Genomic DNA, 25,774 nt, shown 5'->3' with positions numbered 1-25,774 from the left:
CAAAAAAAGAAAATCTTCCCAGCCTTTGAAGGTTTGCCTGGAGCGAGGGTGCAAGGTGGTGCTGGGCAGATTGTCCGAGCTCACGGTGGCCTCCCCTTGGCCTTGTTGGTGACCTGGGAGGGACCACCAGACCTTCCCCCAACCCCAGCCATTCCTACAGTCTCTGATCATCCAGCTTTGAGATGGGCCATGAACGAGGTGATTCCTGGGGCCCAGAGGTGGTCTCAGTGGGTCACCGGCACGTGTCTCTCGTACCTCCAGTGAGCACTACCCTATCATCCTGGTCGGGGCACGCCCGCAAGTGCAACGAGACAGCCAAGTCCTATTGTGTCAACGGAGGCGTCTGCTACTACATCGAGGGCATCAACCAGCTCTCCTGCAAGTAAGTCACCAGTGGGGGCAGGCATGGGGGCAAGAGCAGGGGGAGAGAGGCTGGGGCAGAAGTGGAGGGCTCTAGGAAAAGTGAGCTTCAAGATACTAATAAGGGGTCTCCAAGGGGTGTAGACAGGGAGGTTTGCCCCACTTCCTAGCCCTTTCCTGGAATACAGGGACATGTAAGCTCTAAAGGGCTCAGGGCTTCTGCAGTCCCAGTTTCCCAGGTCCCTACCCACCCCATCTTCCAACGTCCACCCTTTCACCAACACCTTCTAGGGAGATGGCGAGACCAGTCTATGCCCGGGGCACTGGATTCTTTCTCTCTCTCTCTCTTCCCCTCCCCATCTCTCAGCAACTTTCCAAACTTTGTTCTGATGAACATTGCCCAGGGTGCATCTTCCCCAGCAGTGAGGAGCCTGGCAGGGTCAGGTAGGGCACACGTCCCAGAGCCCTTGCTAGCTGAGCTCTGCTCTTATAGCCTTGAGGGAAGAAGAGGGCTCTGCCCCCAGTGCTCGCCTCAGGACCTGGCTCTTCTCCCTGCCCAGCAGGACCCCAGTGCCCAGATATGCCCTGGCTGCTGCCTGTGCCACTTCAGTCCCTCGCCCCTCTCTGGGGAGTGAAGGGCCACCAGCAAGGACATCACTCCGGGTGTGGCTGAGTGGGGGAGGTCAGGGTTGAGGAAAAGCTCATGTTGGGACTCTGCCTCCCCCCAAGAGCTGCCCCGAAGGAACTCCCAGGAGCTGAGGACCCCCTGCTCCCCACCCTTGGCAAACAGGATAGGTGGGAGCACAGTGATCAGGGAGGGCTTGTTCAGGCCCAGCCACATCTTCTGGGAGCCGGGCCCCCACTGCCCCCTTGACAGATTCTCTGGTGGGTGAGCAAGGAACAGGTAAGGGAGCTTGGTGAGGGCAGCACAGGTTCTGGCAGGATCCTAAGTAGAGGGAGGGAGGCCTAGTTCACAACTTTGGGTTTCAAAGCAGCCCAAGCCTAGGGCGCTGGCGATGTGCCAAAGCTGCCCCACTGCCATGGCATCTGGGCAAGGGCCAGCACAGTACTGACGAAGATTCACGGAGAGAGGCGTTTGCCCTCCCCACAGATAAGGTCAGATTCAGCGCTCCTCAGCTTTCCTGCCTTTGGCCTCCAGCTCCAGAGCTGCATCTCCCTCCTGCCTACAGCCTTGGCCAAAGACCCCTCCACCTCACAGCGTGATAACGAGGGGCCACACCTCCTTCACGCCCTCCCCTCAGTGCTGGGTGAGCTGAGCCTGGACTGCCAGGCACACCTGTGCCTCTTGCTCCAGCTGGCCTCCTTTGCCAGCATCCACCTCGGCTCCACCTTTCACCTGCTGCCATCCGCCTTCCGGCCTCCCCCATCCTGAATCTCAAGGGACAGTCCCAAAAGCAACAGCAGGTCCCCCAGGGAAGTTCTCAGTCCAGACTCAGCCCCTCATCCTTCCTCTCTCTTTCTGCCTCTAGGAAGCTGCCACATTAGTGCCACAGACCCTGGGGAACATTCTAGCCTTGAAAATGCTCTGAGCACTTTGGAATAGATCTATAGAAATGCATAAGCGTTCTGGAATACCTCACAGAGATGGGCCAGCCCTGGACCCCTTCTTCTTGTCCCCCACAACAAACACATACACACCAGGCCTCTCTTCTTCCCTAGCCCCTTGGATCCCAGAACCTTGAAGGGATCCAGCATTGTCACTGGCTCCAGACAGAAAAGGTTTCAGCCACCCGGGACAGGTGTCGGGGCTGAGGAGGGCCATGGGACCCAGGACTCCAGTGCCAGAGTTTAGTGTGGGAAAGAGTAGTGAGCTATAGGATTCCCAGGGGGCCCTGCCGCAAGGCTGTACCCCTAGGACTTTCTGGGTCCCGCCCAGCTAAGTCTGAGAGGAGCAGAGGGCAGGAGCCTGAGCCACTGTGAAGGTGCTGTCCTGTTTCCCCTTCCCACCAGGGCAACTGGGGTTCACTGCTTAGAACCTGAGCTTGGTACCCAGAACCACCACCTCCCCATCTCAGCCTGTCCTGGGTCAGCCCCAGCCAGGGCTCCTGGAACCAACTTCCCTGATGCCCTGAGCCCTCAGGGGAGAGGGGCATCCCTGGCGGGGATTGCAATCAGGAGGGCAGGTCCTCACAGCTGTGCTGGAGAAGGGCAGGGGGGAGGGGGGCAGGGCAGAACCCAGAGGCCATTCTGGGGGTGGGTGAGCTGGGAGGGAAGGGGGGTAGGCCTCTTGGGGTTCCTGATGACACCCTGAATGGAATGCATGGAATAAAAAGGAAAGAACTTAGGAAACGGAACTCACGTCGTACCATTTGTGCTGTTTGTTTACTTTTTATTTTGATTTTTTTGCATTTCCGCTTAGCTTGGATAATGAAACTAGACTGGTCAGTTTCATTCCAGTTTCTACAAAAATCAGTTTTCCTTCCTGGTTTTCTGACACTTGTTGTTGTGTATTGGTTCAGAGCCCTGCGGGGAGTGTTGGAAAGCAGGCACACTCCGTCCCTCCTGTTTTTCTAGAATTCAGAGCCAAAAGAAACAGTGTCACTGATACTGAATTTTGTTTTAAAAAAGGAAAGCTTAGGGGGATTTGAAAACGGGGGTCCAAATCAAGGTGACCGCCTCCTGTCTGGCCCAGACAGGGGCCTCTGCACTTCCTCTTGCTGCTTTCTCCTCTTCTCTCCGTGTTTTTATAGAGCACGGTTGGTGCGTGACTCTTGGGGACTGGTTCAGGGGATGATGACAGAACAAGACTCTCTTTCCAGCCCTGTGCACATACCAGTGGCATGCCTCCCTTTCCCATCAGCTCACCCCCCCATCCCCTCTGCTCCCATGTCCAGGTGATTTCCCCCATCCCATGCCCATCTGCCTGCTCATCCTCTCCACCCACACCCCTCATGAGGCCAGAGACCCTTCACTCCCTCCAGTGCCCGGGGCACACCCTCATCCTTCCATCCTCCCTCTCCCCTGGGTGAGGGCAGCACACATGGCATTATCCCCAGGCTACCAAAAGGAGAAACTGAGGCCCGGGAGGTGGGGTGGGAAAACGGGGAGGCAGAGTCCCAGCCTGTCACCCCAGATGCAGCCCATGGGCTCTCCTCTCTGCCCCTCTCTCACCCTTGCTCTTCTCCAGCCCTGAGCACAGACCTTACCATAGTCAAGGATAACAGCTTGGGGGGAAGGGCTGGGAAGCCTGTTACCTGCCACTTCTCCTAATCTGTCCCGTGTCCCTGATACTCAGGGGGTCAATCCCTGTTTGAGTGGGAACTCACTACCAGCCAGCCACCCACACCAAGTTCAGGCCCTGCTCCTGGTCGATAGGCTAATGTAGCCTGTACCCTGTTACCAGGTCCTGGCAGCAGGGTAGAGAGGCTGTAGGCCCACCCCCAGAGCCTTCCCTAGGGAAGCCCCAGCCTCCTGGACGTGGCTCATCCTCAATAAGCAGGGCTAACGAGAGAACAGGAGTGTCCAAAAGCCCCGTGAAAGGAGCCAGTGCCTGAGGAGCAGCACAGGTGTTAGTCCTCCCAGCCCCGTGCAGTGCCCATCCCCCCCACCTTCTCCTTTGTTCAGCCAGTGGGCACTTTCCCAGGGCAGGAAGGTTAGGACTATATCGCACAACTCCAGGGGGCTTGTTCGTGTTGTACACGGTGTCCACAGCACCACCTGGAGCTGTGCAACTCTGTGGCCACGAATAATACGAGGACAGAGTCGGGGTAGTCCAGGCTGGGTGTGGGGCCGGGAACGCAGGGATGTGCTCAATTACCCTCCGTCTCCAAGAGCCACAGGAAAAGCATCCTCTCAGCAGTGGGAATAAATTCCCCTCTGTCCCCTCCTGCCCCCGCACTCCCCCATTTTCTCTTACACACACACAGGTTCTTCCTGTCTCCAGGAGCCAGGCTAATCTCAGACACTGGACACAGTCAAGCCTATCTCTTTCTTATTCCTGATTGCAAGAGTCATTTTGGCAACGTCCTGGGTCTTTATCGTCCACCCCCAACGATGCTGCTGCTTGAAAAGCCACTCCTGCGCCTCTAGTCCCATCCCAAGTGGAATCAGTTTCCGAGAGCTGAGGAGGAAGGGCTGAGCCTGAGTGGAGCTGGTCGGAAAGCCTTAGCCACTGCCTCCATTTTCCTGGGCTGGGATGACTGGGGACGAGGGCGAGGGGTCAGAAAAGGACGTATTGACAAAGTTGTAGCCTCCTCCTCCGAGCCACCCTGTTCAACAGGATGAGCGTGCATCAGCTTCACGTGCAGGCTCTCCCCCTTCTCCAGACACACTTCCCCCCCTCCACTGCCATTCATTAGCCAGGCATACCTGCACACACACTGCCCCGGCTACAAGGACCAGCCTCCTGCCTCCCCTGAGGGAGACACAGTAAGGCCCAGAGAGACTCCAGCTATCTGCTCATCAACCACTCCCAATCCTCCAGGCTAGATTGGAGGCCACAGGGTTTTTGTGAGGGTCTATCACAGTCAATCGCCATCACCCCCTATAAGTTCAAGGGGCTACTGATGGTTGGTATACATTACACTAGAATGCTAGAGTACATTCACCTCTTGGGGAAGTTTACTGATTAAGGTCATTGGACCTGTTATTGAGGGGACGCTGGTGATGGGCTTACCTAATTTCCTAATTTAGAAGAGGCAGAAGAGCATAGACCCATCTTTGAGTAGGGGGCGGTGCGGGAGGGTCAGTCTGGCCCTATCTGTAAGCTTCCCTTAAGTATCTGGCCTTGCTGGGGTTCAGAAGAGAGTACAAGGGCTGGGCATGTCTCCCAGAAATCTACAAGACAGGGACTCGAGGGGAGAGTGGCAGCCAGGGAGCAGAAGGAAGTGGACCTTGGGGGTTAAGGACAAGGTCAGGGAGATGGGAGTGGGTGGTTCTCTGCAGGAGGCAACGTGGGAGAATGAACTCCCGCTCGAGCCAGGCAGTGATGGAGGAGCAGGTCGTGGGGAAAGGGCAGGTGTCCCAGGCAGCCAGTTGGCCCCCTGATGCGGAACAGGCTTCAGCCCCGCCCCCACCCCGCCACTGTGATTCTTGCCACCTGAGGCCAGATGCCCCACACCTGCCCTCAGCCCACCAGCTTTGGGATGCTGGTAATTCAGGCTTCTCTCCACCCTCACCTGTTCCCCATAAGCTTTTCCCGTGTATATTGCTCTAGGGCAGCCTTCCCCAAACCGTATGTTCACAAGGATTCCTCAAAAAACAACTTCCAAGGTCAAATAAATTTGGAACATAGTGGAAAGTTCAGCTCTTTCCTCCTACAGAACTTTTCATAGCCTTTCATGTGCTAGCGTGCACTGCAACTCTACAAGGAAGCCTGGGAATGGATTTCCTCAACTTACTTGGCCACAGAACACTCTTTGAAAGAACAGATGAGACATCTCCAAGGCCCCTTTTGTTGTAGGCACACAGTCTGGGAACAGCATTCCCAAGTTCTCCTTTGAGCTTTCTGGGGTCTGTTTCATGGATGAGAAAACCTGCCCAGGGCCCTGGAGAGAACCCTTTGGTAGGGCTTGGAAGGAATGGCTCCCCAGAACTTGGTATTCCAGAAGACTCCCAGCCCCCCAGCCTACTGACTGCCTGGCACCAAGGGTCTACAACTCTGGCTTCACGGGGCCCCAGGCAGGTCAGAAGGGAAGTCTCAATGACCATTAGGACCTTTAGGCAGTAAGTTCCCAATTTCCCCACCCTGCTTCCCCAAATCATCTTCTTCCCTCCCCCTCCCCCGCTTCCCCACCACCTGGAGCCACATCTATTAGAGAGATTTTGAAGGAGATTTCCGAGCCCTCCACCCAGCCCCGACTCCAGCCCCTTCAGCAACGAGTGTGCCCCAGCGCTCGACTTGGTTTTCTCATTCATCACTGTGCACTTTGATTTCTAACCTAAGCCTCGCGGATGATGCCAGTTTGTTCTGTGATTTTTCCCCTTTTCCTTCTCCAGATGTCCAAACGGATTCTTCGGACAGAGATGTTTGGAGAAACTGCCTTTGCGATTGTACATGCCAGATCCTAAGCAAAGTATGTTTGAAGATACAAACACGAGTCCCTGCTCCTTAGAAAGCTTCCGGGTGCAGTCCCCCCCCACTCCTCACCCCGTTGTAGGACATAGGGCCAGGGGTGTTGGTTGTTTTGATCTTTGGCTGTTTTGTTTCTTTTTTGTATTTTGGTTTGTTAGTTCTTTTGTTTTGCTTTTTCATTTTTGGCCTAATCCTTGGGTTTAAAGTTCAGGGCTGCAGGTAAGGGGCAGAGTGGCAAGGCCGGTACAAATGGTAACAGTGGCAAGGAACCCAGCTGGCATTGGCAGGAGCCCGTGCCGGGGTGTTGCAATGCCTATGTCTTGCTATCCTGGCTCTCTCTTTCTGGTTTTCTTTCTTTTGGTAGGTGTCCTGTGGGATACACCGGGGACAGGTGTCAGCAGTTCGCAATGGTCAACTTCTCCAGTATGTCTCTTTCTTCTATTTCTTTCCTTCCCTGGTAACTGACAGTTCTTCCCCCACCCTACCCCCCACCCCGTGGGAAGGATGGGGCCTTGCTTAGAGAGATTGGGGTGGGCTGGGAAACGCGGGGGGCTGTCCTAGGCTCCTCTCAGTCCTCATCAGAAGTCTGTGCGTGTTACTGAACCAAACTTGGGTCCCCTACGCCAAACACGCAGCAAAGCTAACCTACTAAACCGGATAGAGGTGAAAGAAAGAACAGCACTAGTTGTAAGGTGTGAAGCAAAGAGTACGAGGGGCTCATGGGAAGGGTTTTTAAAGACTGTGGGAGGGTGGGGTCACGAGGTGCGTGATCAGCTCATGCTCAGTCCTCTGATTGGTTGATGGTGAGGTAACAGGGTGATGTTTCAGGAATCTCAATCATCAACCTTCTGGTTCCAATCAGCCTAGGGCTGGGGGTGGTCATCATGTAGTTAACTTCTAACACCTGGTGGGGTTTTAGTATCTGCAAAACAACTCAAGGATATACCAAAGGTCCTTGACTTTGTTTTATGGCTAAACTCTTATTATTTTGTCTCGTTTGTTTTCCTTTGTTTCTGCATTTTCTCACTTCTCTGATTAAATCTGCTCTTTGGAACTCCAGGAGAAAGGCCTAGGAGGCTAAAGCTTTTCTACAAACAAGAGGCAGGGGTCACTGGGGGGGGGGTCTTTCCTGGGGAAGCACCTGCAGGGTCCTGCTCAGTTTCACACAGAGGAGACTGATACACCCCCTGCCTCATGTTGCTGTACTGCCTGGTCGCAGTAACACTGAATTCTCTCTGCAGCTGCTCAGAGCCAGGCTCAGGCCTCTTCACCACTGGGGTCAGGCAGCCTGGCCAGGATGGGAAGAAGCATTTGCAGAGCCCTCACCTGCCTCTGAGGGCCTATCTGAGGATGTCAGGCTGTTGGTGGGGCCAGGCAATGAGTGTGTGCACATGTGTGCTCGTGTGTTTGAGAGAAACAAGTTCTCAGAAAGCCTGCCTTTCCATCTGGCCAGAGTTTGTTTTGGTTTGATTTGGGGTGATGGGGGAGAGTGGGGAAGGGGGATTGAGAGAAAACAGGTCCCAGGGCAGTGGTTTCCATGAAGACCAGAGACATCTGTGCAACTAGATGTTGGAGCAGGGGTGAGGGTTGCCGCAAATACTAAGGCATAGAGGGAAGAAGGAATCAAGGGGTAACTGGTGACTCTCTCCAGGCCCTCTCTGGTCTCAGTCCCCATCCAGGACTTCATTCCCTTCCTTTCTTCCATCTCTGAAGTTGGAGCTTTCTGGTTTGCACAGTCTGCCGAGAAAAGTGTGACCCCTGGAGCTGAAAGATGAGGCCCTAACTGTGGCGTGTTTTATTGGGGGCTGGGAGCAGTGCCTTCAAGTGCCATCAGGTGGAGGTGGAGCAGAGCAGAAAGCCACAGGCTGGCCATGGACTGCATTTGGGGCCCAGCAGTCCACTGGCCTGCAAGGCGGGACCGTGTCCCCCATCCTCCAGAGCACGCTAGGCCCCTGCTCGCCCCACCACCCACCTCCTCCTCTCCAGGGAGGACAGATGGGTCCCATGAGGAATTAGAACTAGATTGATGGTGCCTGGGCATGAAGAGGCCGAGGGAGGGACCCAGGGGGCCATTTAGGTAGCCCTTAGAGAAAAGGGGTCTGGGGCTCAGGGTAGAGAAAGGAGTCCTCCGATCCTTCTCAGACCACAGCACAAAAGCCTAGACATTCCCTGCACAGGAACCTGGAAGCCAAGATTCGAAGAGGAGAGGCGCCAGGGAGGTCGGGGCTGGTCAGCCCAGGTGGTCAACTCTCTTAATAGAGTGTTGGGGGCAGCGCTGTCCTCAGGCCCCTCCCATTGGAGGCCAGGGAGGAAGGCCATGGGGATAAGAACAGAGCCTGTGGGCACGTGGCCCAACAGAACTCTCCAGAGCCCAGGCTCCAGGAAGAATTGCAGAGTCAGATCCAGCCCCATTGGAGGACCGTAGGTCAGGAGGGCAGAGCAGCCAGGTGCGGCTGAGGACCTGGGGAGAGAGGCAATGGAGGGCCTATTCCTTTTCACCCTTAGGCCCAGAGCCCTCCTAGCTTATGGGACTGTTCTGGACAGGGATTCCCAGCCCATCCTGAATCTGAGCAGCAGAGCCTCCAAAACTCGGCCACTGTCCAAGCTTTTCTGCCAGCTGGGCTGCTTCAGCTTGCAGCTCAGAATTTCTGGGAGGGTCAGCAGGGCCCCGGGAGCCCAGAAAAGAGCCTGGAAATGCAGCCTTTCTGCCTAGTGTTACTGGGATCCTTGCTGGTACCTTTTGGTAAAGAATTTATACTCTTCAAGCACTTTGCCCAGAGCACTTCATGCAATGCTCTATCAGATAATTATTGAAAAAGGAGTGAAAAATGCTAACTTAAGTGTTCAGGCTTCGATTCAGATGGACCTGAATAAAATTGCCAGCAGCTGAGCTTACTGTTCTGGGGCCTCATTTAACCTCTCTGATTTTGTTTTCTCATCTGTAAAATGGGGATAGTGGCATTTATGCCTTTAGGGTTGCTGTGAGGATGAAGTGAAGTGATGCACACCAAGGGCTTAGTCAAGGGCCTGCTGTTGTTTGAACACAGCTGAGCTCCTCTTCCAGCTACTGCTGGCGTGGGAGTGGAGGCCAGAGGGGCAGCATCAGTCCCCTGGAGGCTGACTCCCAGCACATCCTGAGCAAAGCGTCTGACCTTCCCCCTCTGCCCGGACAGCCTCTAGACCAGGTTACCTTTTGCGGAGGCCACGGAAACAGAGCCTGCAGCCGCAGTAGCCCTTTAAAGCTTCTCCTTCTTCCCTTGACAGCCCCTCTACTTCCCAAGAGTCAAAACTTGTACACCTGGATACCCACCATATACAAAAGCACGCACACCTGCACACAAACACATGCCTGCACTTGCACACAAACACACATGTGCTGACCCCTGCTCACACACACACAAGCACACAAGCACATGCTCCGGGGTCAACATCAGGGCCTCCTTGTCCAGGTGCCTGTGACCAGGTGTCGTAGGACATGTCCAGGATGAAGACTTTGCCTGTTGTCTGATAAGCCTGGCCCTGCTGGGAGTCCAGCCAGCATCAGGCTGCCATGGTTACTGGTCAGTATGCAAATTTCTGTTCAGTAGGACCCATCTGTGACTCGGTGGTATCACTCCATCCTGGCTGAGTGGCAGTCAGTGAATATGATGAGCGGGAGACAGTTTTTTTGATTTTGGGTTTTTGGGGTGTTTTTCTTTTTGTTTTTTGCTGGGCTGACATGGCTGCAGGCCCCTCAGAATCCATCCCCGGGGAGAGGGAAGCAGGGCTGCCTTTTAGTGACTTCTCAGTGACATCACCAGTCCTGCCAGCCACCACTGTCTACCCAAAACAGTACTGGCCTTTGACTCAAAGGGGAGGCCAGGCAGGAGTCCCAAAAGCTGCTGCTGCTACTACTTGGTTCCCAGAGGAGTGATGCAGCAGGAGAAAACTCTTAAATGGCTTTGGGAGCCCTGCTCACTTCTCCAGATGGTCATTGTCCTGAGGACTAGCCAGTCAGGTCTGCCCAGGGACTCAATGGGCAGGAATAGCCATGGCTTAGCCCCAAGAGACCAGAGACCTGGCCTCCAGTCTCCCTTCCGCCTTCTAATTGGCTATGTGACCTTGGGAAAGTGTCCTAGCACTACTGGGCCCTAGCTGCCTCATCTAATATAAACACCACCAAAAGTGGAGCCCAGACCAGCTCTGTGAATCACAGTTCTCTTAGTGTCTGGGGTGCTGTGGTCAAGCTGGGCTCTTCTCTGTGGGGAACCTGGCTGGATATCCAAACATTGTGAGTTCTTCCGAGCTGCCTGGAGGGTCCCTGGGGCTACAGGATTAACTGCTCAGTGAGAGTTGCCCCCGAGGACCCTTTCAGTTTGTCAAGTTTGTACTGCCTGCTTAGCACAGCTGGCCAGCCCTGGGAGGCCCTGGGAGAGGAGTGGACTTGCTGTGCTTATGGTGACTCCTACCTCCAAGCAGTAAGCGTAAGACTGCAAAGAAACCACATTCAAGATCACCCGCAACCTCAGATTTAACAGGAGTGCACAGAAGGGCTCATGTTTAGAAGAGCTGGGGTCCGTGCTTCAAGGGTGTGGTCTCTGCATGGAACTGGGGGTCAGAGCCCCAGGATCTTCCTCAAGGCTCTTTCAGTCAGAGCCATCCTACTCTCTTGCCCTTTTCCAACTGCATAACCCTCTGGAATCCCTATCAGGAAGCAGGGGAGAGATCCAGAGCTAGACAGCGCACAGGACTTCCTGCTCATGTCCCCGTGCTCCCCTTCCTCTGCAGGAGATGACAACATCAGACCACAATTCCACCTCCTGCCTGGGTCTAGCGGAACTTGCTGTGCACGTGCAGAGGCAGTGAAGCAAGCCCTTGCACACCGCCTCGCCCATCTTTTTTTTTTTTTAATTTTTATTGGAGTCTAGTTGATTTAAAATGTGTTAGTTTCTGCTCTCACTGTGTACAGGCACTTTTGACAGATGAGGAAACAGAGACTATGTATGACTTGCCCACATGCACACAGCAGACTAGGGACAAAACTGAGACTCGAGGCCTGCAATCAGGTGCTGGCTGTTACCTTAGAATGGTAGGTGAGCTTTTCAAAAGCACTGGGGAGATTTCTGGGCTCCCACCCCAGAGCCTGGTTCCATTGGTCTGGATGATTCTGAAGGACAGCCGAGTTGCAGACCTCAGAGATCCCATGGCCAGGCCTGATCCCCATTTAACTGATGAAAGACTGAGAGCCAGATAGGCGGGGTACTATGGGGTCGCACAGCAGGTCAGTGACAGAGCTGACCCTTGGGCAGGGCCCTTATATTCAACCCTTCGATGGCCTGGGTGTCTACCTCGAAGACCCGTGAATTTGCACATTTACAACATGATCCAGCTTCAAAGAGTGCAATTGGCTGCCATTTAGGGGGCACAGGTGTTCTACAGGTGAACCCACTCGTCTCTTTCTCCAAGTTGCAGTTTGCTTTCCTAAGTCGTGTGATCAGGCTGGGACCCGAGGCCTAGCCCCTGCAGGTTTCTAGGGTGTTGGGGGTGTCAAGTGGAGAAGTGACCTGCTGCCTGGGGCCTCTTCCCCTCCCCAGTCCTGCTCCACACAAACTCTGAGCCTCCATGCCTGGCTCCTAGGAGATGGGCAGGCCAGTGAGGCCCATGGGGGCAGGACAGGGACAAGGGGCTGGTCTGGGTACCCCAAGCCCTAGTTCTGAACAGAAAGAAGGGCCCCATGAATGAGCTCAGGCTGAGCAAGCTGTCTCCAGGACGGGCTCGAAAGGGTCAAAGGCCTGGCACTGGAGCTGGGAGGGGGAGGATGGGGACTCCTCCGCCCCCTGCCCCCACTCACCTTTCCTCCCTGGGGACATCTGCCAACTGACTCTTGCGCCTCTGCCTCCCCACCAGGTACTAACCCCACAGTTCATCTCTAAAGAACCTGCCCTGCCTGCTGATCCTAACATTTCCTCTCTCTACCCCAATCAAGGGCTCCTGGGGACTGGGTGCCAGGGAAGGGGCTCAGGAGGCTGGGAGGGGACACCACTAACCTGCTTTCACCTCACAGGCTGGCTGCTGGTGTCTGAAGAGTCCTGACCAACGTTTCTCTCTCTCTCTCCCGCCCCCTCCCCCATCTCTCTCTATCTGTATCTCTCCCTCCATCCCTTCCCCTCTCTGACCCTCCTTTCTTCTGCACTGCCAGAGCACCTTGGATTTGAACTAAAGGGTACGGAGCCTCTATGTATCGGTCAGCGCCATCCACACAGCCCCTCTCCACAGCCTCACCATGTGTGCTGGATGTTTGGTTTCCTTTCCCCCCAGATGGAAAAGGGATGATTTCAAAAATCCCCCTGTCCCCATCAGGATGTCCTGTAATAAACTACATTGATTTGGGGGAGACAAGAAAAGCTCATGAAGAGCAGAGTACCCTGGCGTTCAGACTGCGCCCCCGTGTACAGTAGTGCCCCCTTGCCTGGGGCCAGTCGCCAGGGTACTCTGAGGGGAGCGGGACCCCTGAGCTGTGTGCAACCCAGTGGGTTGGCCAGACGAGCCCTCGGAGAGCAGGTGTCTAAAAGCCACAGAATCCTGGTTTGGAGAACTGTGCAGAGAGGCATCCCTTTCAATTTGACCTTAATCCTCCTTCCTTTTCCCATTTCCATTTCCATTGCTTTTCATTCTTCACCAGGCTGGCAGCTGATAACACCCATTTGTCTCTGCCGCCTGCCCCGTGTTTGTCTGCCAGGCTTTGCCATCTGCTTGAGGCTGTTACTCCCTTCATGATCCGTCCCCACAGTGGCACATGTGTTTGTGGGCAACACCAGCAAGGGTCCACGGTGGGCTGGCTTCTGGTACCTGCCTTCCTGCCTCCCAGCTCAGAACCTCACGTCCCACTCGTGACTGTCCTCTGGCCCCTGGAAGATGCCTTGGGCAGGAAGGGACTTTGAGGGGTCAGTCTTCCCAGCTCTCTGGCTTTGTGCTGGGAGGCTCCACCCTGGTCCACACATATAGCAGGAGAGATGCAGGGGCTCAGAGGGGTTGAGCCTTCGGTGGGGTCAGACCCCAGATGTGTGCAGAGCCTGCAGTTATGAAAAGACTGTTCTCGTGGCAGATTTGGGGAGGCCCTAGTTCCCCGGCCACCTAGCCACCATCAGCTATTCTCAGAAGATGGAGCTGAAAGTCTATGTGTAAGAGTATGTCTGTCTCTCTGCTGTGACAGGGTGGGGAGGAGAGGAGCCGAGTCTGTGGTGTCTGTGTGATCATGGCAGGGGTGCAGGGGGGGAATCTGTAGGTGTGCGTGTGTCTGTGTTGTTCTGGGGGGCTGACATGTTTACACCTTGTTGGGTCTGTCAGTGCAGGGTGTGAGCGCACGGAGGGGTGCAGAGGAACATCTTTGTTGTTAAGGGTCGAGCATGAGCAGCGGGTGCGGAGGCAAGTGTGAGCGTACGTAAACATGTGACTGTCTGTAAAGGTGGTCTGTATATTCATTCACACACCAACTCAACAAACCTCTACTGAACCCCCGAGTTGGCCAGACCCTAGCGATCTAGCACGCAGAGTCCCTGCCCTCCTGGTGCTCAGATGCACAGGGTGAGACAGACAACAAACAGGAAAGATACCAGGTGGGGGTAAGTGCTACACAGAAAATAAAATGGGATGGCGCCTAGCCGGGGTGAGGAGCTACTCTAGCTAAGTGGCCAGGGAAGGCTTGTCCAATGAGGTGACATTTGAGCTAAAACCTGACGAGAAGTAGCCAGCCCTGCAAACAATCAGGGGAGAGTGTTTGAGGCAGGGGGCACAGCAAGTTAAGGATGTGGATGGGCCTGCCTTGTTCGATGGATGGAAAGACTGCCAGTGCCTCTGGAGCACAGCAGACATGGGGAAGAAGACTACAGGTGGGATCTAGAGGAAGGGACCAGGTGACCCTGGGCCTCGTGGACCACGGTAAGGCTTTGGGTTGTATTCAAATTGCAGGGGGATGCCATTGTGGGTTTTTAAGCAGAGGAGTAAAATGATCTGCTTTATGGTTGGAAATCAATGTGGTTTTGGGGCAGAGGATAGACTGGGTGAGGGGACAGGGTGTGGAGGAACAGAAGCAGAGAAACCAGTCAGAAGCGGGCAGCTGTCGAGTAAGAGACGGCATCATCTTGGATGAAGCTGGAAGCAGTGGAAATGGGAAGAAGTGGTCAGATCTGGGATCTACTTGGGAGGGAGAGCTGAGACGACTTGCTGATGGATCAGGTATCAGAGTGGGTGGGAAGATCAGGAATGATTCTAAGGTCTGGGGCTGGTATAACAGGAAAGGTGGTGTCGCCACTGAAGAGATGGGAAGAGCAGGGAACGAGGGTGGGGAATCAGTGCTTCTGCTTGGTCATGGCCCTTGGATGTAGGAATCTGGAGCTGGGGAAGAGGTCAGGGCAGGAGAGAGAAAAGTGAGATTCAGCTGCTTACAGATGGCATTTCAAGTCTGAGTCTGGGTGAGATGACGGAGGGAGAAAGGGCAGGTGGAGAGAGGAAGAAGCCTGAGAGCTCTGGGCCTGGACCCTGCAGCCCACATGGAAGAGGGGGAAGTAGCAACTGAGACACAGAGATGAGCCAGTGCAGGGGGAGGAAACCCAGGAGGGAAGACCATCCCGGGAAGTGGGCCCAGCAGGGGGAGTCTGCTGAGAGGGAAGCGAATGACCACAGACTTGGCAGCGGGGGGTTGTTGGTGACCACGACCAGAGCGGGCTGAGAGGAGTGATGGAGACAGAGGCCTGAGTGGAGGACTGAGGCGTGGCTGGGGATGAGAACCGGAGGCAGGACGAGGACCACAGAGCCTGGAGGTGGGGATCTGGGGTGGAGGGCTGTTTGTTCAAGACTCTGCATGACTGTGTCAGTGGGTGTGATCGCGTGTGTGGCAGCCGTGTGTATTGTTGTGAAGGGTCTGTCTGTGTGTCAGACGGGCACAGTCCTCCAGGTATGTGTGCCTGGGGCTTTGTACCCAGTGTTTGCTGCTGGGCGTACCTTTGCCACAGGAGACCCTGCAAGCCTGGGGGCTTAGGGACACTGCCCAGGGCTCCACCAAGGCTTTGGGTCCTGCCCCCACTTATCCCTGTGCTGGTGGGAGGGGAGCGATGGGGAGGGGCCGGCCAGCAGATGGGAGTGGGAGCGAGGGTGGGGTGTCTAGGCTGTAGGCCTTGACCATGTCTGGTGCTGTCACCTTTTTCCTTTGCTTCCTCCAGGCTTTCTCTGTTCTAGAATGGTAGGGGTTGCCCCGCCAAAAAGTGGGAGGTAGAGGGGATAGTTGGGTCTTTTTGAGGGCTTTGAGGCCCAGCCTAGCTCAGCTCCTTCAGAAGGGTGGAGGCTGCTCCTTGAGCACAAGGGCTGTCCTAGGCGCCACGGGGCTGTGCTGCCACTCGTGGGTCTCTGACAAGCAGAGACGGGGAGAGCTGGAGTGGGCCAGGGCCACAACCCTGACCAAGCTGCAGGGATAAACCAAGGCCTTTCTCCCCTCTCCCGCCTCTGTGGGCCTGGTCTGCTCTGTCCCTGCTCCTGGTCCTGGCATCCCTCCTAAGTCCAGCCTCTGGGCCTCATGTCCTGTCTCCAGCCCAGAACAAGCCACTCTCCACCTTCTTAAGGAAGCCAAAGTGGCCAGCCAGGCCTTTGCCCAGGGTCCGCATGTTCACCACCATGAAGACCAGCTTCCCCCAGCCCATCAAGGCTCTTTGCAGCCACCAGGCCCTAGTGGGTTGCCCTCCCCTATGACCTTGGGAACTTCACCTCCATCCCACCTCCTCCAGCCATCCCCCTGCATTTTCCACTCACATGCTCCAGGCAGAGCACGGGCTTGGGAAGGTGAACTCAGGGGTAGTCACTTGTGATGAGATCCACAGGTGGGTGGAGTTCAGGAAAGCAGGAGGAGGGAGGGGACTGGCTGGGGAGCGGTGAGATGGATGGGAGCCGGGCAGCACCTGAGCTGGAGAGAGCCTGGGGTTTGCAGGGCAGGGGGACGGTCTGCAGCACTGTCTCTACGGGTCTGCCTCCCACCCTGCCCCCTCACGCCCTCTACCTCTGCAGAAGCCGAGGAGCTGTACCAGAAAAGGGTCCTGACTATCACCGGCATTTGCGTGGCTCTGCTGGTCGTGGGCATCGTCTGCGTGGTCGCCTACTGCAAGACCAAGTGAGTTGTCGGGCACTCAGAGCAACCAGGGACTGCTTTTGTGGGGACAGGCTCTCCTCTCCACCCCACCATGCCTGGCCGAGCCTCCCCCATTCCTATGCCCCTCTGCCCCCTTCTGCAGCTGGTGAGGGGCCAAAGGGCTGGGCCAAGAAGCAGGAGCAGAGGGAGGGGTAGACAGGCCCCAGAGAACTGCGCAAGAACGGTCATAAGCCCAGGCAGTGGAAGAAGATAGATCTGCGTTCTAATTCAGCTCGGCCATTTCCTGTGACCCTGAGGAAACGGACGAGCTTCTCTGAGTCCTCATCTGTAAAATGAGTGTGATCCTCTAGTACCTCAGAGGATCCTGTGAGGGAGGATCTGCCCTGTCAAGTAGGCAGGCACTGGGGCAGTGTTGGGGGTGGGCAAGCACAGAGAGGGAGGCACCTTCTCAGGGGAAAAAGAGACCTCACAGGGCACTGTCTAATCCCACCTAGGAGCAGTCCAAGCAGGAATACAGAGAAGACGGGGTTGGGCCACCCATGGGCAAAGGAAAGGTGGCATCAGAACCTTGGAGCAAGGAAAGGGGCTGGACAGTTCCAGTAGAAGAGTGCAAGCTAAAAGACAAATGCAGGAGAGGGTCAGCTGTGTTCATGGAGCTTGAGCAGCCCAGGCTAGCTGGAGCAAAGGGCTGGGGTCAATTTTAAAAAGGTGCACGAGTCTAAAAGAACAGCTGGAACCTGCATGGCACCACAGGGCCTTGAATGTCAAGCTTGGGGACCTGGGTTTATCCTACAGATGATAGGGAGCCATTGCAGGTTGTAGAGTGATGTGGTACAGAAAGAGTTTGTCATATCTGTTCTTATGTGGAAAGCAAGAGTCTGGGCATAGCCACCATTTGGGGGACTGAGCCCCCGGGGCTCGACTCCTGCTGCCCCTATCTATGAGATCTAAGGCCCTGCCAGCCTTGGGGTTTAGGGTTCAGGGAGCCCACAGGAGGAGACTGGGCCCATGTAGGAAAATTGAGGCCAAGAACTGGGGGGAGAAGCAAGCCCCATGTTCTAACCCCTACCACATTTACTTATTTCTTCAACAAACTTTCATTCAGTGCCTGCTGGACACCAGGCCCTGTACCAGGCACATGGCACATGCTCTAAGCAAGAGGTCCAGTGTTACAGGATGTATTTCAGGGGTGCCTAACCTCAGCTAGAGGGCAGGGAGGGTTGCCCTGAGAAAGGTGCATTTAGGCTGGGCCTGAGAGATGAGCAGGAGTTAGCAGGTGAAGAGGCTGAGAATGTGCTGCAATTGGATGCAAAGGCCCAGAGGCCAGAGAGGCACAGTGTAGGATCAGAAACAAGCCCTCCAAGGATGCAGCAAGCTGGGGTGGGGGAAAGGGCAGTGAGAGACAGGGCTGGGGAGAGGAAACAGGATTCTGAAGCCCAATGAAGGGGCTTTAACAGGAGAGTGACATGATTAAACTTGTTGATTACAAAACAAATGTATTGAGCACTTAATAGGTGCCGAAGTGAAGTAGCCCCACAGGTCTTGACTCCCTGACCACAGCATCCTGTTTTATTTTCTCCATAGCACTTTGCTGAAAGTATCTTGTTTGTTTATTTGTTTATGTGTTTATCATCTGCCTCCCCTACTGGCCTGCAAGCTCCATGAGGGCAGGAACCATATCTGTCTCCTCTGCTCCAAAACAGCATCTGGCACATAGTAAAAACCCAATAGATACCAAATAAATGAATGAATGAAGTGGGCCAGCACTGTGCTTGAATATTTTATCTACTCTTAATCCTCAATGGTCTTTGGAATGCATAGATGATCAGTCCGTTTCACAGATGAGGAAAGTGAAACATGGAGAGTTTAAGTAACTTGCCCAGAGTTACACAGCTAGAAAGTAGTAGAGTTCTGCTCTCTCAGCAGAGCCAAAGCTCATTACCACTACGCTCAGGTCCTGCTGAATTCCGGCTGGCAGTGATGATGTAGCGGGTTGATTGAAGGGGTCCTGGCTGAAGGCAGCCTGAGCACAGCAAAGAGCAGTAGCAGGAGACTGCCACGGCAGTCCCGGCACAGGTAGACTAGTTCCCTGGAGTAACAGCTAGGGAAGCTCATACTTTGTGTCGGGGCGGGGGGAGGGGGTGTCAGGCTAATACACCTTCCCCTGTGCAGAAAACAGCGGAAGCAGATGCATAACCACCTTCGACAGAACATGTGTCCAGCCCACCAGAACCGGAGCTTGGCCAATGGGCCCAGCCACCCCCGGTTGGACCCTGAGGAGATCCAGATGGCAGACGTGAGTGGTGTTCCCAGGCCCCACTCTGACCCCTTGCTGTGTAGCCCGCCTTCTTATGCCCCCTGCAAGAATGGGCCAGGGACGCGGCTGGCCCATTCTGTGCTCAGCCTTGCCTGCTAGCCTAGGCTTGCCTCAACAGGATGACTTGGCCTCGCTTGGCCCACTTCCTTAAGGGAGGTCGGGGGATTGATTTCCAGGGGGCCATTGCTGCCCTAACACCGAGTCGCTTATCCAGTGGACCACCACCACCCCTGCAACCTGGAGCTTACTGCCTCACTTCCCCTGCCCACCAGGAAGGAGGGCCAACTTGGTCATCTGTCACTAACTGCCCCCCCCCCAAAAAAAACCCTCTGTCTGTTCCAGTATATCTCCAAGAATGTGCCAGCCACAGACCATGTCATCCGGAGGGAAACGGAGACCACCTTCTCCGGGAGCCACTCCTGTTCACCTTCTCACCACTGCTCCACAGCCACGCCCACCTCCAGCCACAGGTGGGCACCACCAAGGCCCATGCAGCCTTGCAGACTCCTGTATGCACACCCTCAGGGTGTGCACATGTGCACCACACACCTGCCTGGGGACACACACCAAACTCCCCAGCCAGGCTGGGCTCTGTATTGAGGGTCCCTGTGAGCAGGAGGGTGGAGGTGGGGGGCTTCAAACCAGAACCCACCACCAAACGTACATCCAGATCCTCAAGAGACCGGATTCCCTTTTCTAGTCTAAACCAGCCCCAGAGGAACAACAGCATCACTGTGCACCCACCTAACCTTTGGTTTTGTTTGGACCTCATCAGCACCACTTCATCTGGCATAAAGTGCCTGCTCACTCAAATACCCACAGCTATTTGATGCCCTCTCCTGGGTTTTCCACATGAACTTCGTCCACCTTAGCCTCCTCTCCAGAGGTAGGGAGGCCTCCACACAAGCACAAAGGCTCAGACAGCTCAAGAAAGAACATGGTTGGCCCCTTTCTTCCCTGGGGAGCAGCACGGAATAGGCAGGGTCCCCATATATTGGCCACTGGGCTGGGCTCTTGAGGCAAGTGGCTAAGGACCATGGGAGTGGAAGGGTCCCAGACACGGAGGCTAAGGAGAGGTTGGTTGCAGAGAGGAAAGGAAGAGGCCTCTGCACATTGCAGCTCACCCATCCACGGGCCTCCAGCTCTCCTCCTCCCCAAATCGGGGTTTGACATTTATGATGTTACACATCAGCCCAGAGTGAAGGGCAGTGAGCTGAGGGAGCCTGAGATGGAATGAAGAACCAGGGAAGGGGCGGGCCTGGGACCACACGTGCTGGGCTGCCCAGCCCCTTCCTGACCCCTCACCTAACTCCCACCTGGCTTCTCCAGGCATGAGAGCCACACGTGGAGCCTGGAACATTCTGAGAGCCTGACCTCCGACTCCCAATCGGGCATCATGCTGTCATCAGTGGGCACCAGCAAGTGCAACAGCCCAGCGTGTGTGGAGGCGCGGGCACGGCGGGCGGCAGCCTACAGCCTAGAGGAGCAGCGCAGGGCTGCTGTGCCACCTTACCACGACTCCATAGACTCCCTGCGTGACTCCCCACACAGCGAGAGGTCAGTTCCTACCCCGTGACCTGTGCCCCACCGTAGCCAGAGAGCTGGCACCACTGACCCAGGGCTGACCCTTAGGTCACCTCAGAAACACTCCAAAGAGCCTCATCCCCGTTTTCCAGATGGGCAAGCAAGGTCCCTGAAAAGTTAAATGGTCTGCTCAGGGTCATCAACATGTTAATGACAGGCTGGGACTACAGCCAGTAGACCCTGGTGTGTTATGACCATTTAACTTAATTGTTCTACTAGGACACTTTTCAGAGTAGAAGGGGATGTTATTAATAATTGCAGTGGAACATCAGGAACAAACAGGGTCTGGCCTGGACAAACCAGAACATACAGTTGCCCTACCCTGGTGTCACCTAGAGGCCCCATGTCCCAGGAGAAACAGACACCAAGATTGAGCAGACTGAAGAGTGGGAGGGGAGGCTGTCTGTGAGTAAACTGATGAGTGCAGATGGGAATGAGCCAAGAATGCCTGAAGGCCCTGGAAGTATCAGCAACTAGGCCCCCATGGATTAAGATGCCATTGGGTTCCTGAGCAATGAATGCAGTGAGAACCAGGAACCTTCCCTTCTTCCCTGACTCCAAGCCAGGAGTTGCAGGGGGCCAGCCTCCATCTTGCTCTCCCCCTGGCAAGTGGGATCTGTGGGAGGAGAGCAGAAAAAGGGGCATGGTACTAGGAACTCCAGGCTGGGGTGGAGAAGGCTTCAACTCAGCCTACTCCATGCCAGTCATGGACACAAAACCACTGAAGCTCACAGCTGCCTATGGAAAGTGCTAAGCATAGGACACCCCACCAGGGCAGAGAAACCCAGTCTGACAGCAGGCTCTGGGAAGCAGCTAGGTTTTCCAAGACCAACCTTTCCAAGCTCAGCTCCACCACCTGTGTGACTTGGGTCAGGTTGATCACCTCCATGCCTGTTTCCTCAGCTATAGAACAGGGAGCATTACACCTATCGTGCATGGTTCTTATGAAGGCCACCCTAAGATCATGCGCAAAGCTCTTCGCCTTTTACCTGACATGGCGCTGGTGCTCACTAGGCGGAGCTATGGTTATCAGTAGTAACAAGAGCAATAGGACTTCTTAATACAGCGGTCCCCAACCTTTTTGGCACCAGGGACCGGTTTTGTGGAAGACAATTTTTCCACAGACGGGGGCGGAGGGATGGTTTCGGGATGATTCATTTATTGTGCACTTTATTTCTATTATTATTACATTGTAATATATAATGAAATAATTATACAACTCACCATAATGCTGACAGGAGGCGGCGCTCAGGTGGTAATGGAAGCCATGGGGAGTGGCTGTAAATACAGATGAAGCTTCAGTCGCTCCGGCCACACACCTCCTGCTGTGCGGCCTGGTTCCTAACAGGCCACAGACGGGTACTGGTCCGCGGCCTGGGGGTTGGGGACCCCTGCCTTAATGGATGGGAGGTAGAGAGGCAAGGCGGGGAAAGACTTCCAGGCAAGGGGAACAACTTGAGCTGTTCCAGCAAAGGCACTAAGGACATGGCTGGTGAGGCGCCTAGAGCAGGGTGGGCTGTGAGGAGACTGGAGCTGGGCCTGAACAGGCAGGCTGGGGCCAGATAGATGGCCAGTGGCCCTGGGTGGGTAAGTAGGAAGGGCCTCCTAAAGCAGAGCTATGACTTTAAAAGATTGCTCTGGGAGGGAATTCCCCGGCAGTCCAGTGGTTGAGGCTCCACGCTTCCACTGCAGGGGCGCAGGTTCAATCCCTGGTCGGGGGACTAAGATCCCACATGCCACGTGGCCAAAAAAGATTGTTCTGGGAACTGCATAGGCTGAAGGAGGAAAGACCCTGGGGTGCGGGAATGACCAGAGTGAACATCTAGTCCGAGGATGGAGTGGAGCAGGGTGAAGGGTATTCCAGGAGAAAGGGAATGGGTAGGACGTGATGGATGTGCATGTGGGAGAGGGAAGAGAGGGGAGTCAGATGATTCTGAAAAACAGTAATGGGGACTCCGGAGAGCAATGAGGTGCCCAGCTTTACAGTTTGGAAGAGAGGCAGGGAGGTGGGTGGTCCCTGTCCTGAGGTGGATAATGGTTGGGCAAGAGGGTGGTTGACTCAGAAAGGGAAATGTGGAGAAAGAAAAGGGACAGGTGCCTGGGACCCAGAGTGGGAGATATTAGCAAGGGCAAACTTTTGAAGGAACTGGTGGTCTTTAGCCCCAAGCAGAGACACTTCAGTGGGGTCTTGGTAACTATGAGCTCTGGGCTGAGGACCCTACCTGAGGTGGGAGCAGTCACTTCCCTGAGGCAGCTTTTAGCTTCAACTTAAAAAGGAAAATATTTCCCCACTGTAGCCATCAGCCATGGGATGAACTGTCCTGGAGGGGAGGTAAGTCCAAGTCACAGGGGTGGCTGAATGCAGGGACTAGAATGAGGAATTGGGCAGTATGAGTTCTGGTTCCTGCCTGGCCTGGGTTCAAATCACAGCTCAACCACTTCCTGGCTGTGTGAACCTTGAGTAAGTCAATTAAATGTTCTGAGTCTCAGTTTCCTCACGTGTAGTACGGGACTAACAAAAGCCTCTTATAGAATTACTGTATTAGATGAGATCGCACATGTAAAATGCCCCAGCCTTAGTTAGCCTCACCCAAAGTAACCATTCAGGAACACCGGTGACTGTGAGCATCCCCACAGCCAAGGACCACTGATACGTTTATGGAATCATCCAACAATGCTACGGAATGAGCACTGTGGTTACTCCCGTTTCACAGATTAGCAAACTGAGGCTCAGAGAAATTAAGGAAATTGCTTACGGTCACTGAGGAATACCAGCATGGTTCTTGCAAGAGGGATCCTGGGCAAGACCACTGCTTTGCATCAGGTCCGCCCCATCCCCTGGCCACCGGCCCACGTCTCTGCCTCTCCCCGCAGGTATGTGTCGGCCCTAACCACGCCCGCGCGCCTCTCTCCCGTGGACTTCCATTACTCGCTGGCCACGCAGGTGCCGACTTTCGAGATCACGTCCCCCAACTCGGCGCACGCCGTGTCGCTGCCGCCCGCCGCGCCCATCAGCTACCGCCTGGCGGAGCAGCAGCCGCTCCTGCGGCACCCGGCGCCCCCCGGCCCCGGTCCAGGGCCCGGGACCGATGCGGACATGCAGCGCAGCTACGACAGCTACTACTACCCCGCGGCGGGACCGGGGCCGCGGCGCGGGGCCTGCGCCCTAGGCGGCAGCCTGGGCAGTCTGCCCGCCAGCCCTTTCCGCATCCCCGAGGACGACGAGTACGAGACCACACAGGAGTGCGCGCCCCCACCGCCGCCGCGGCCGCGCGCCCGCGGCGCGTCCCGTAGGACGTCGGCTGGGCCCCGGCGCTGGCGCCGCTCGCGCCTCAACGGGCTGGCGGCGCAACGCGCACGCGCGGCGCGGGACTCGCTGTCGCTCAGCAGCGGCTCGGGAGGCGGCTCGGCTTCCGCCTCGGACGATGAAGCGGACGACGCGGACGGGGCGCTAGCGGCCGAGAGCACGCCTTTCCTCGGCCTGCGTGCGGCGCACGACGCGCTGCGCTCGGACTCGCCGCCGCTCTGCCCGGCGGCCGACAGCAGGACTTACTACTCCCTGGACAGCCACAGCACGCGGGCCAGCAGCAGACACAGCCGCGGGCCGCCCCCGCGGGCCAAGCAGGACTCGGGGCCCCTCTAGGGCCCCTGCCGCCCCCTCCGCCTCGCCCGCCCCACTGTCTTTAAGGAGAACAGAGACCGCCGACTGGAGAGAGAAAGGAGGAAAAAAAAGAAATAAAAATATTTTTATTTTCTATAAAAGGAAAAAGGTATAACAAAATGTTTTATTTTCATTTTAGCAAAAATTGTCTTATAATACTAGCTAACGGCAAAGACGTTTTTATAGGGAAACTATTTATATGTGACATCCTGATTTACAGCTTCGGAAAAAAAAAAAAGAAACAACAAAAAAAAAGAGAGATGGGCCAATTTTTTGACTCTTTAATAGAAACCTATATTGTGGTGCCTTTTGCTGTACGCTAATCTGGAGCTCCTGGAGAGAAGTCTGGGTTGCGGGGTGGGGGAATGTAGGATCCCAAGCTGGCGGCGGGGGTCGTGGGAGGTGGTGGTGGCGAGAGAAAGCAGGAGAGAAGAGGCTGCCGGATTGGGTTCAGGTGGGCGCAAGGCTGGGGGCCCCAAGGAATGACATGAGGTCCGGAGTAGCTTTGCCCCAGTGCAAGATCTGGAGTCCTGGGCCCCCTGAGGAGAGGGCGGGGATCCTAGGTTTGGAGCTAGAGTTGGGGTCAGGTAACGTCCAGGGGGAGACTAAGGCCCAGCGACAGCAACCAGAATGGGGAGGGGGCCTCCCCGCTCCTCACAGCTGCTAAGGGAGGGGGGCACTGAGAAAGAGGTCTTCCCAACAGCCTCGGCCCGGGGAGGGGGCAGCTCTGCCAGGACCCCAATGTTCGTGGCTCCTCCTCCCCTATGGCCTCCAGGACGCCCCTCCGTCCTCTGCAGCACCTTCGTTTACAGGTCGTCTTTTCTATTTTACGCCTGCATGTCCTTTGCATTTCAGATTCTTTAGATTGGATGCATGGTCACGCTGGGACCGAGAAGAGCCACTCGACAGTGTATTTGATTCCCCTCTTAGCAATAAAGTAACACCATTTTCTTCTCACAGCCCAACTCCCAGCCCCTAGCCCACCTATGACTTCCACTCCCTCTCCAGCCCTGACCTCCCCACCCCCCAAAATTGGGTCCACTGCTAATTTGTCAAAAAAGTAATTGTTTTAAAAAAAAATAATCCTAAACAAATGGGAAACCTGCCCCTTGAAATGTCCAAACACCTGACTGTTGACACTTGAACATTTTTATATTATAAATAAAATCAGAAATAACTCATGTTTGACTGCGTGTGCCTAGCCCCCAGGTGAGGAGGGAAGACAGAGGATGAAGACCTGTGATAGAGATGGATGGATGTTGGTGTGGAGGTTGGAGAGGGCCAGAGCAGTCCCTGGGAGAAGAGACCCTCCCTTCAATCTCCCTGCCTTCGACTCCCAGGACAGGCTCCAGCCCTCCTCCCTGTTCTAAGAACGTTCACAAGGTGTCCCCCAGCTCCCACCACCACCCCGCCCCGGCTGCTGGGGAACCTGGCCAAGGGTCTGACGCAGATTACTCTGCTTCGAGCTCAGCCTCAGAGCCCTGGCCCAGTTCCTGCCCTGGAGCTACAGGGGCCAGAATAAGGCAAGAGTTTCCGGGCCTAGGTGGGTGAGGAGGGAAGGGTTGTGAGGCTGGCACTGAAGCAGCTGAGGCAAGATGACCCTTGGGGCCTCAGGCATGTCACAGGCAAAGTGTGGACATGAAAAGTGGCATAATGGGTACCCTCAGCTGCCAGGAGGACCACAGCTGCTGCAGCTTGTAAGCC

At 55.4% G+C, this 25,774-nt stretch overlaps 1 protein-coding gene across 7 annotated transcripts in view; it reads left to right on the top strand.

The window, feature by feature from the left end:
• Positions 1-25,251, top strand: part of NRG2 (neuregulin 2) — a 176,340-nt gene extending 151,089 nt beyond the window's left edge. For 2 of the 7 annotated variants that reach the window (XM_082382057.1, XM_082382060.1), the window contains exons 4-11: positions 262-382; positions 6,759-6,817; positions 12,573-12,596; positions 16,427-16,529; positions 18,681-18,804; positions 19,168-19,295; positions 20,155-20,382; positions 23,284-25,251. In XM_082382057.1, the coding sequence (XP_082238183.1) occupies positions 262-382; positions 6,759-6,817; positions 12,573-12,596; positions 16,427-16,529; positions 18,681-18,804; positions 19,168-19,295; positions 20,155-20,382; positions 23,284-24,052 (1,556 nt within the window). In that variant the 3' untranslated portion in view covers positions 24,053-25,251. Of the gene's footprint in view, positions 1-261; positions 383-6,318; positions 6,400-6,758; positions 6,818-12,572; positions 12,597-16,426; positions 16,530-18,680; positions 18,805-19,167; positions 19,296-20,154; positions 20,383-23,283 lie in introns of all 7 variants that reach the window. The other 5 variants (XM_082382058.1, XM_082382061.1, XR_014241816.1 and 2 more) reach the window with 4 other exon arrangements.
• The last annotated feature ends 523 nt before the right edge of the window (positions 25,252-25,774 follow it).

The sequence above is a fragment of the Balaenoptera borealis genome, assembly GCF_965194805.1.
Source record: "Balaenoptera borealis genome assembly, chromosome: 2".
NCBI lineage: Eukaryota > Metazoa > Chordata > Mammalia > Artiodactyla > Balaenopteridae > Balaenoptera > Balaenoptera borealis.
Note: the sequence above shows the minus strand (reverse complement) of the source record. Positions and strands in the feature narration are given on the sequence as shown.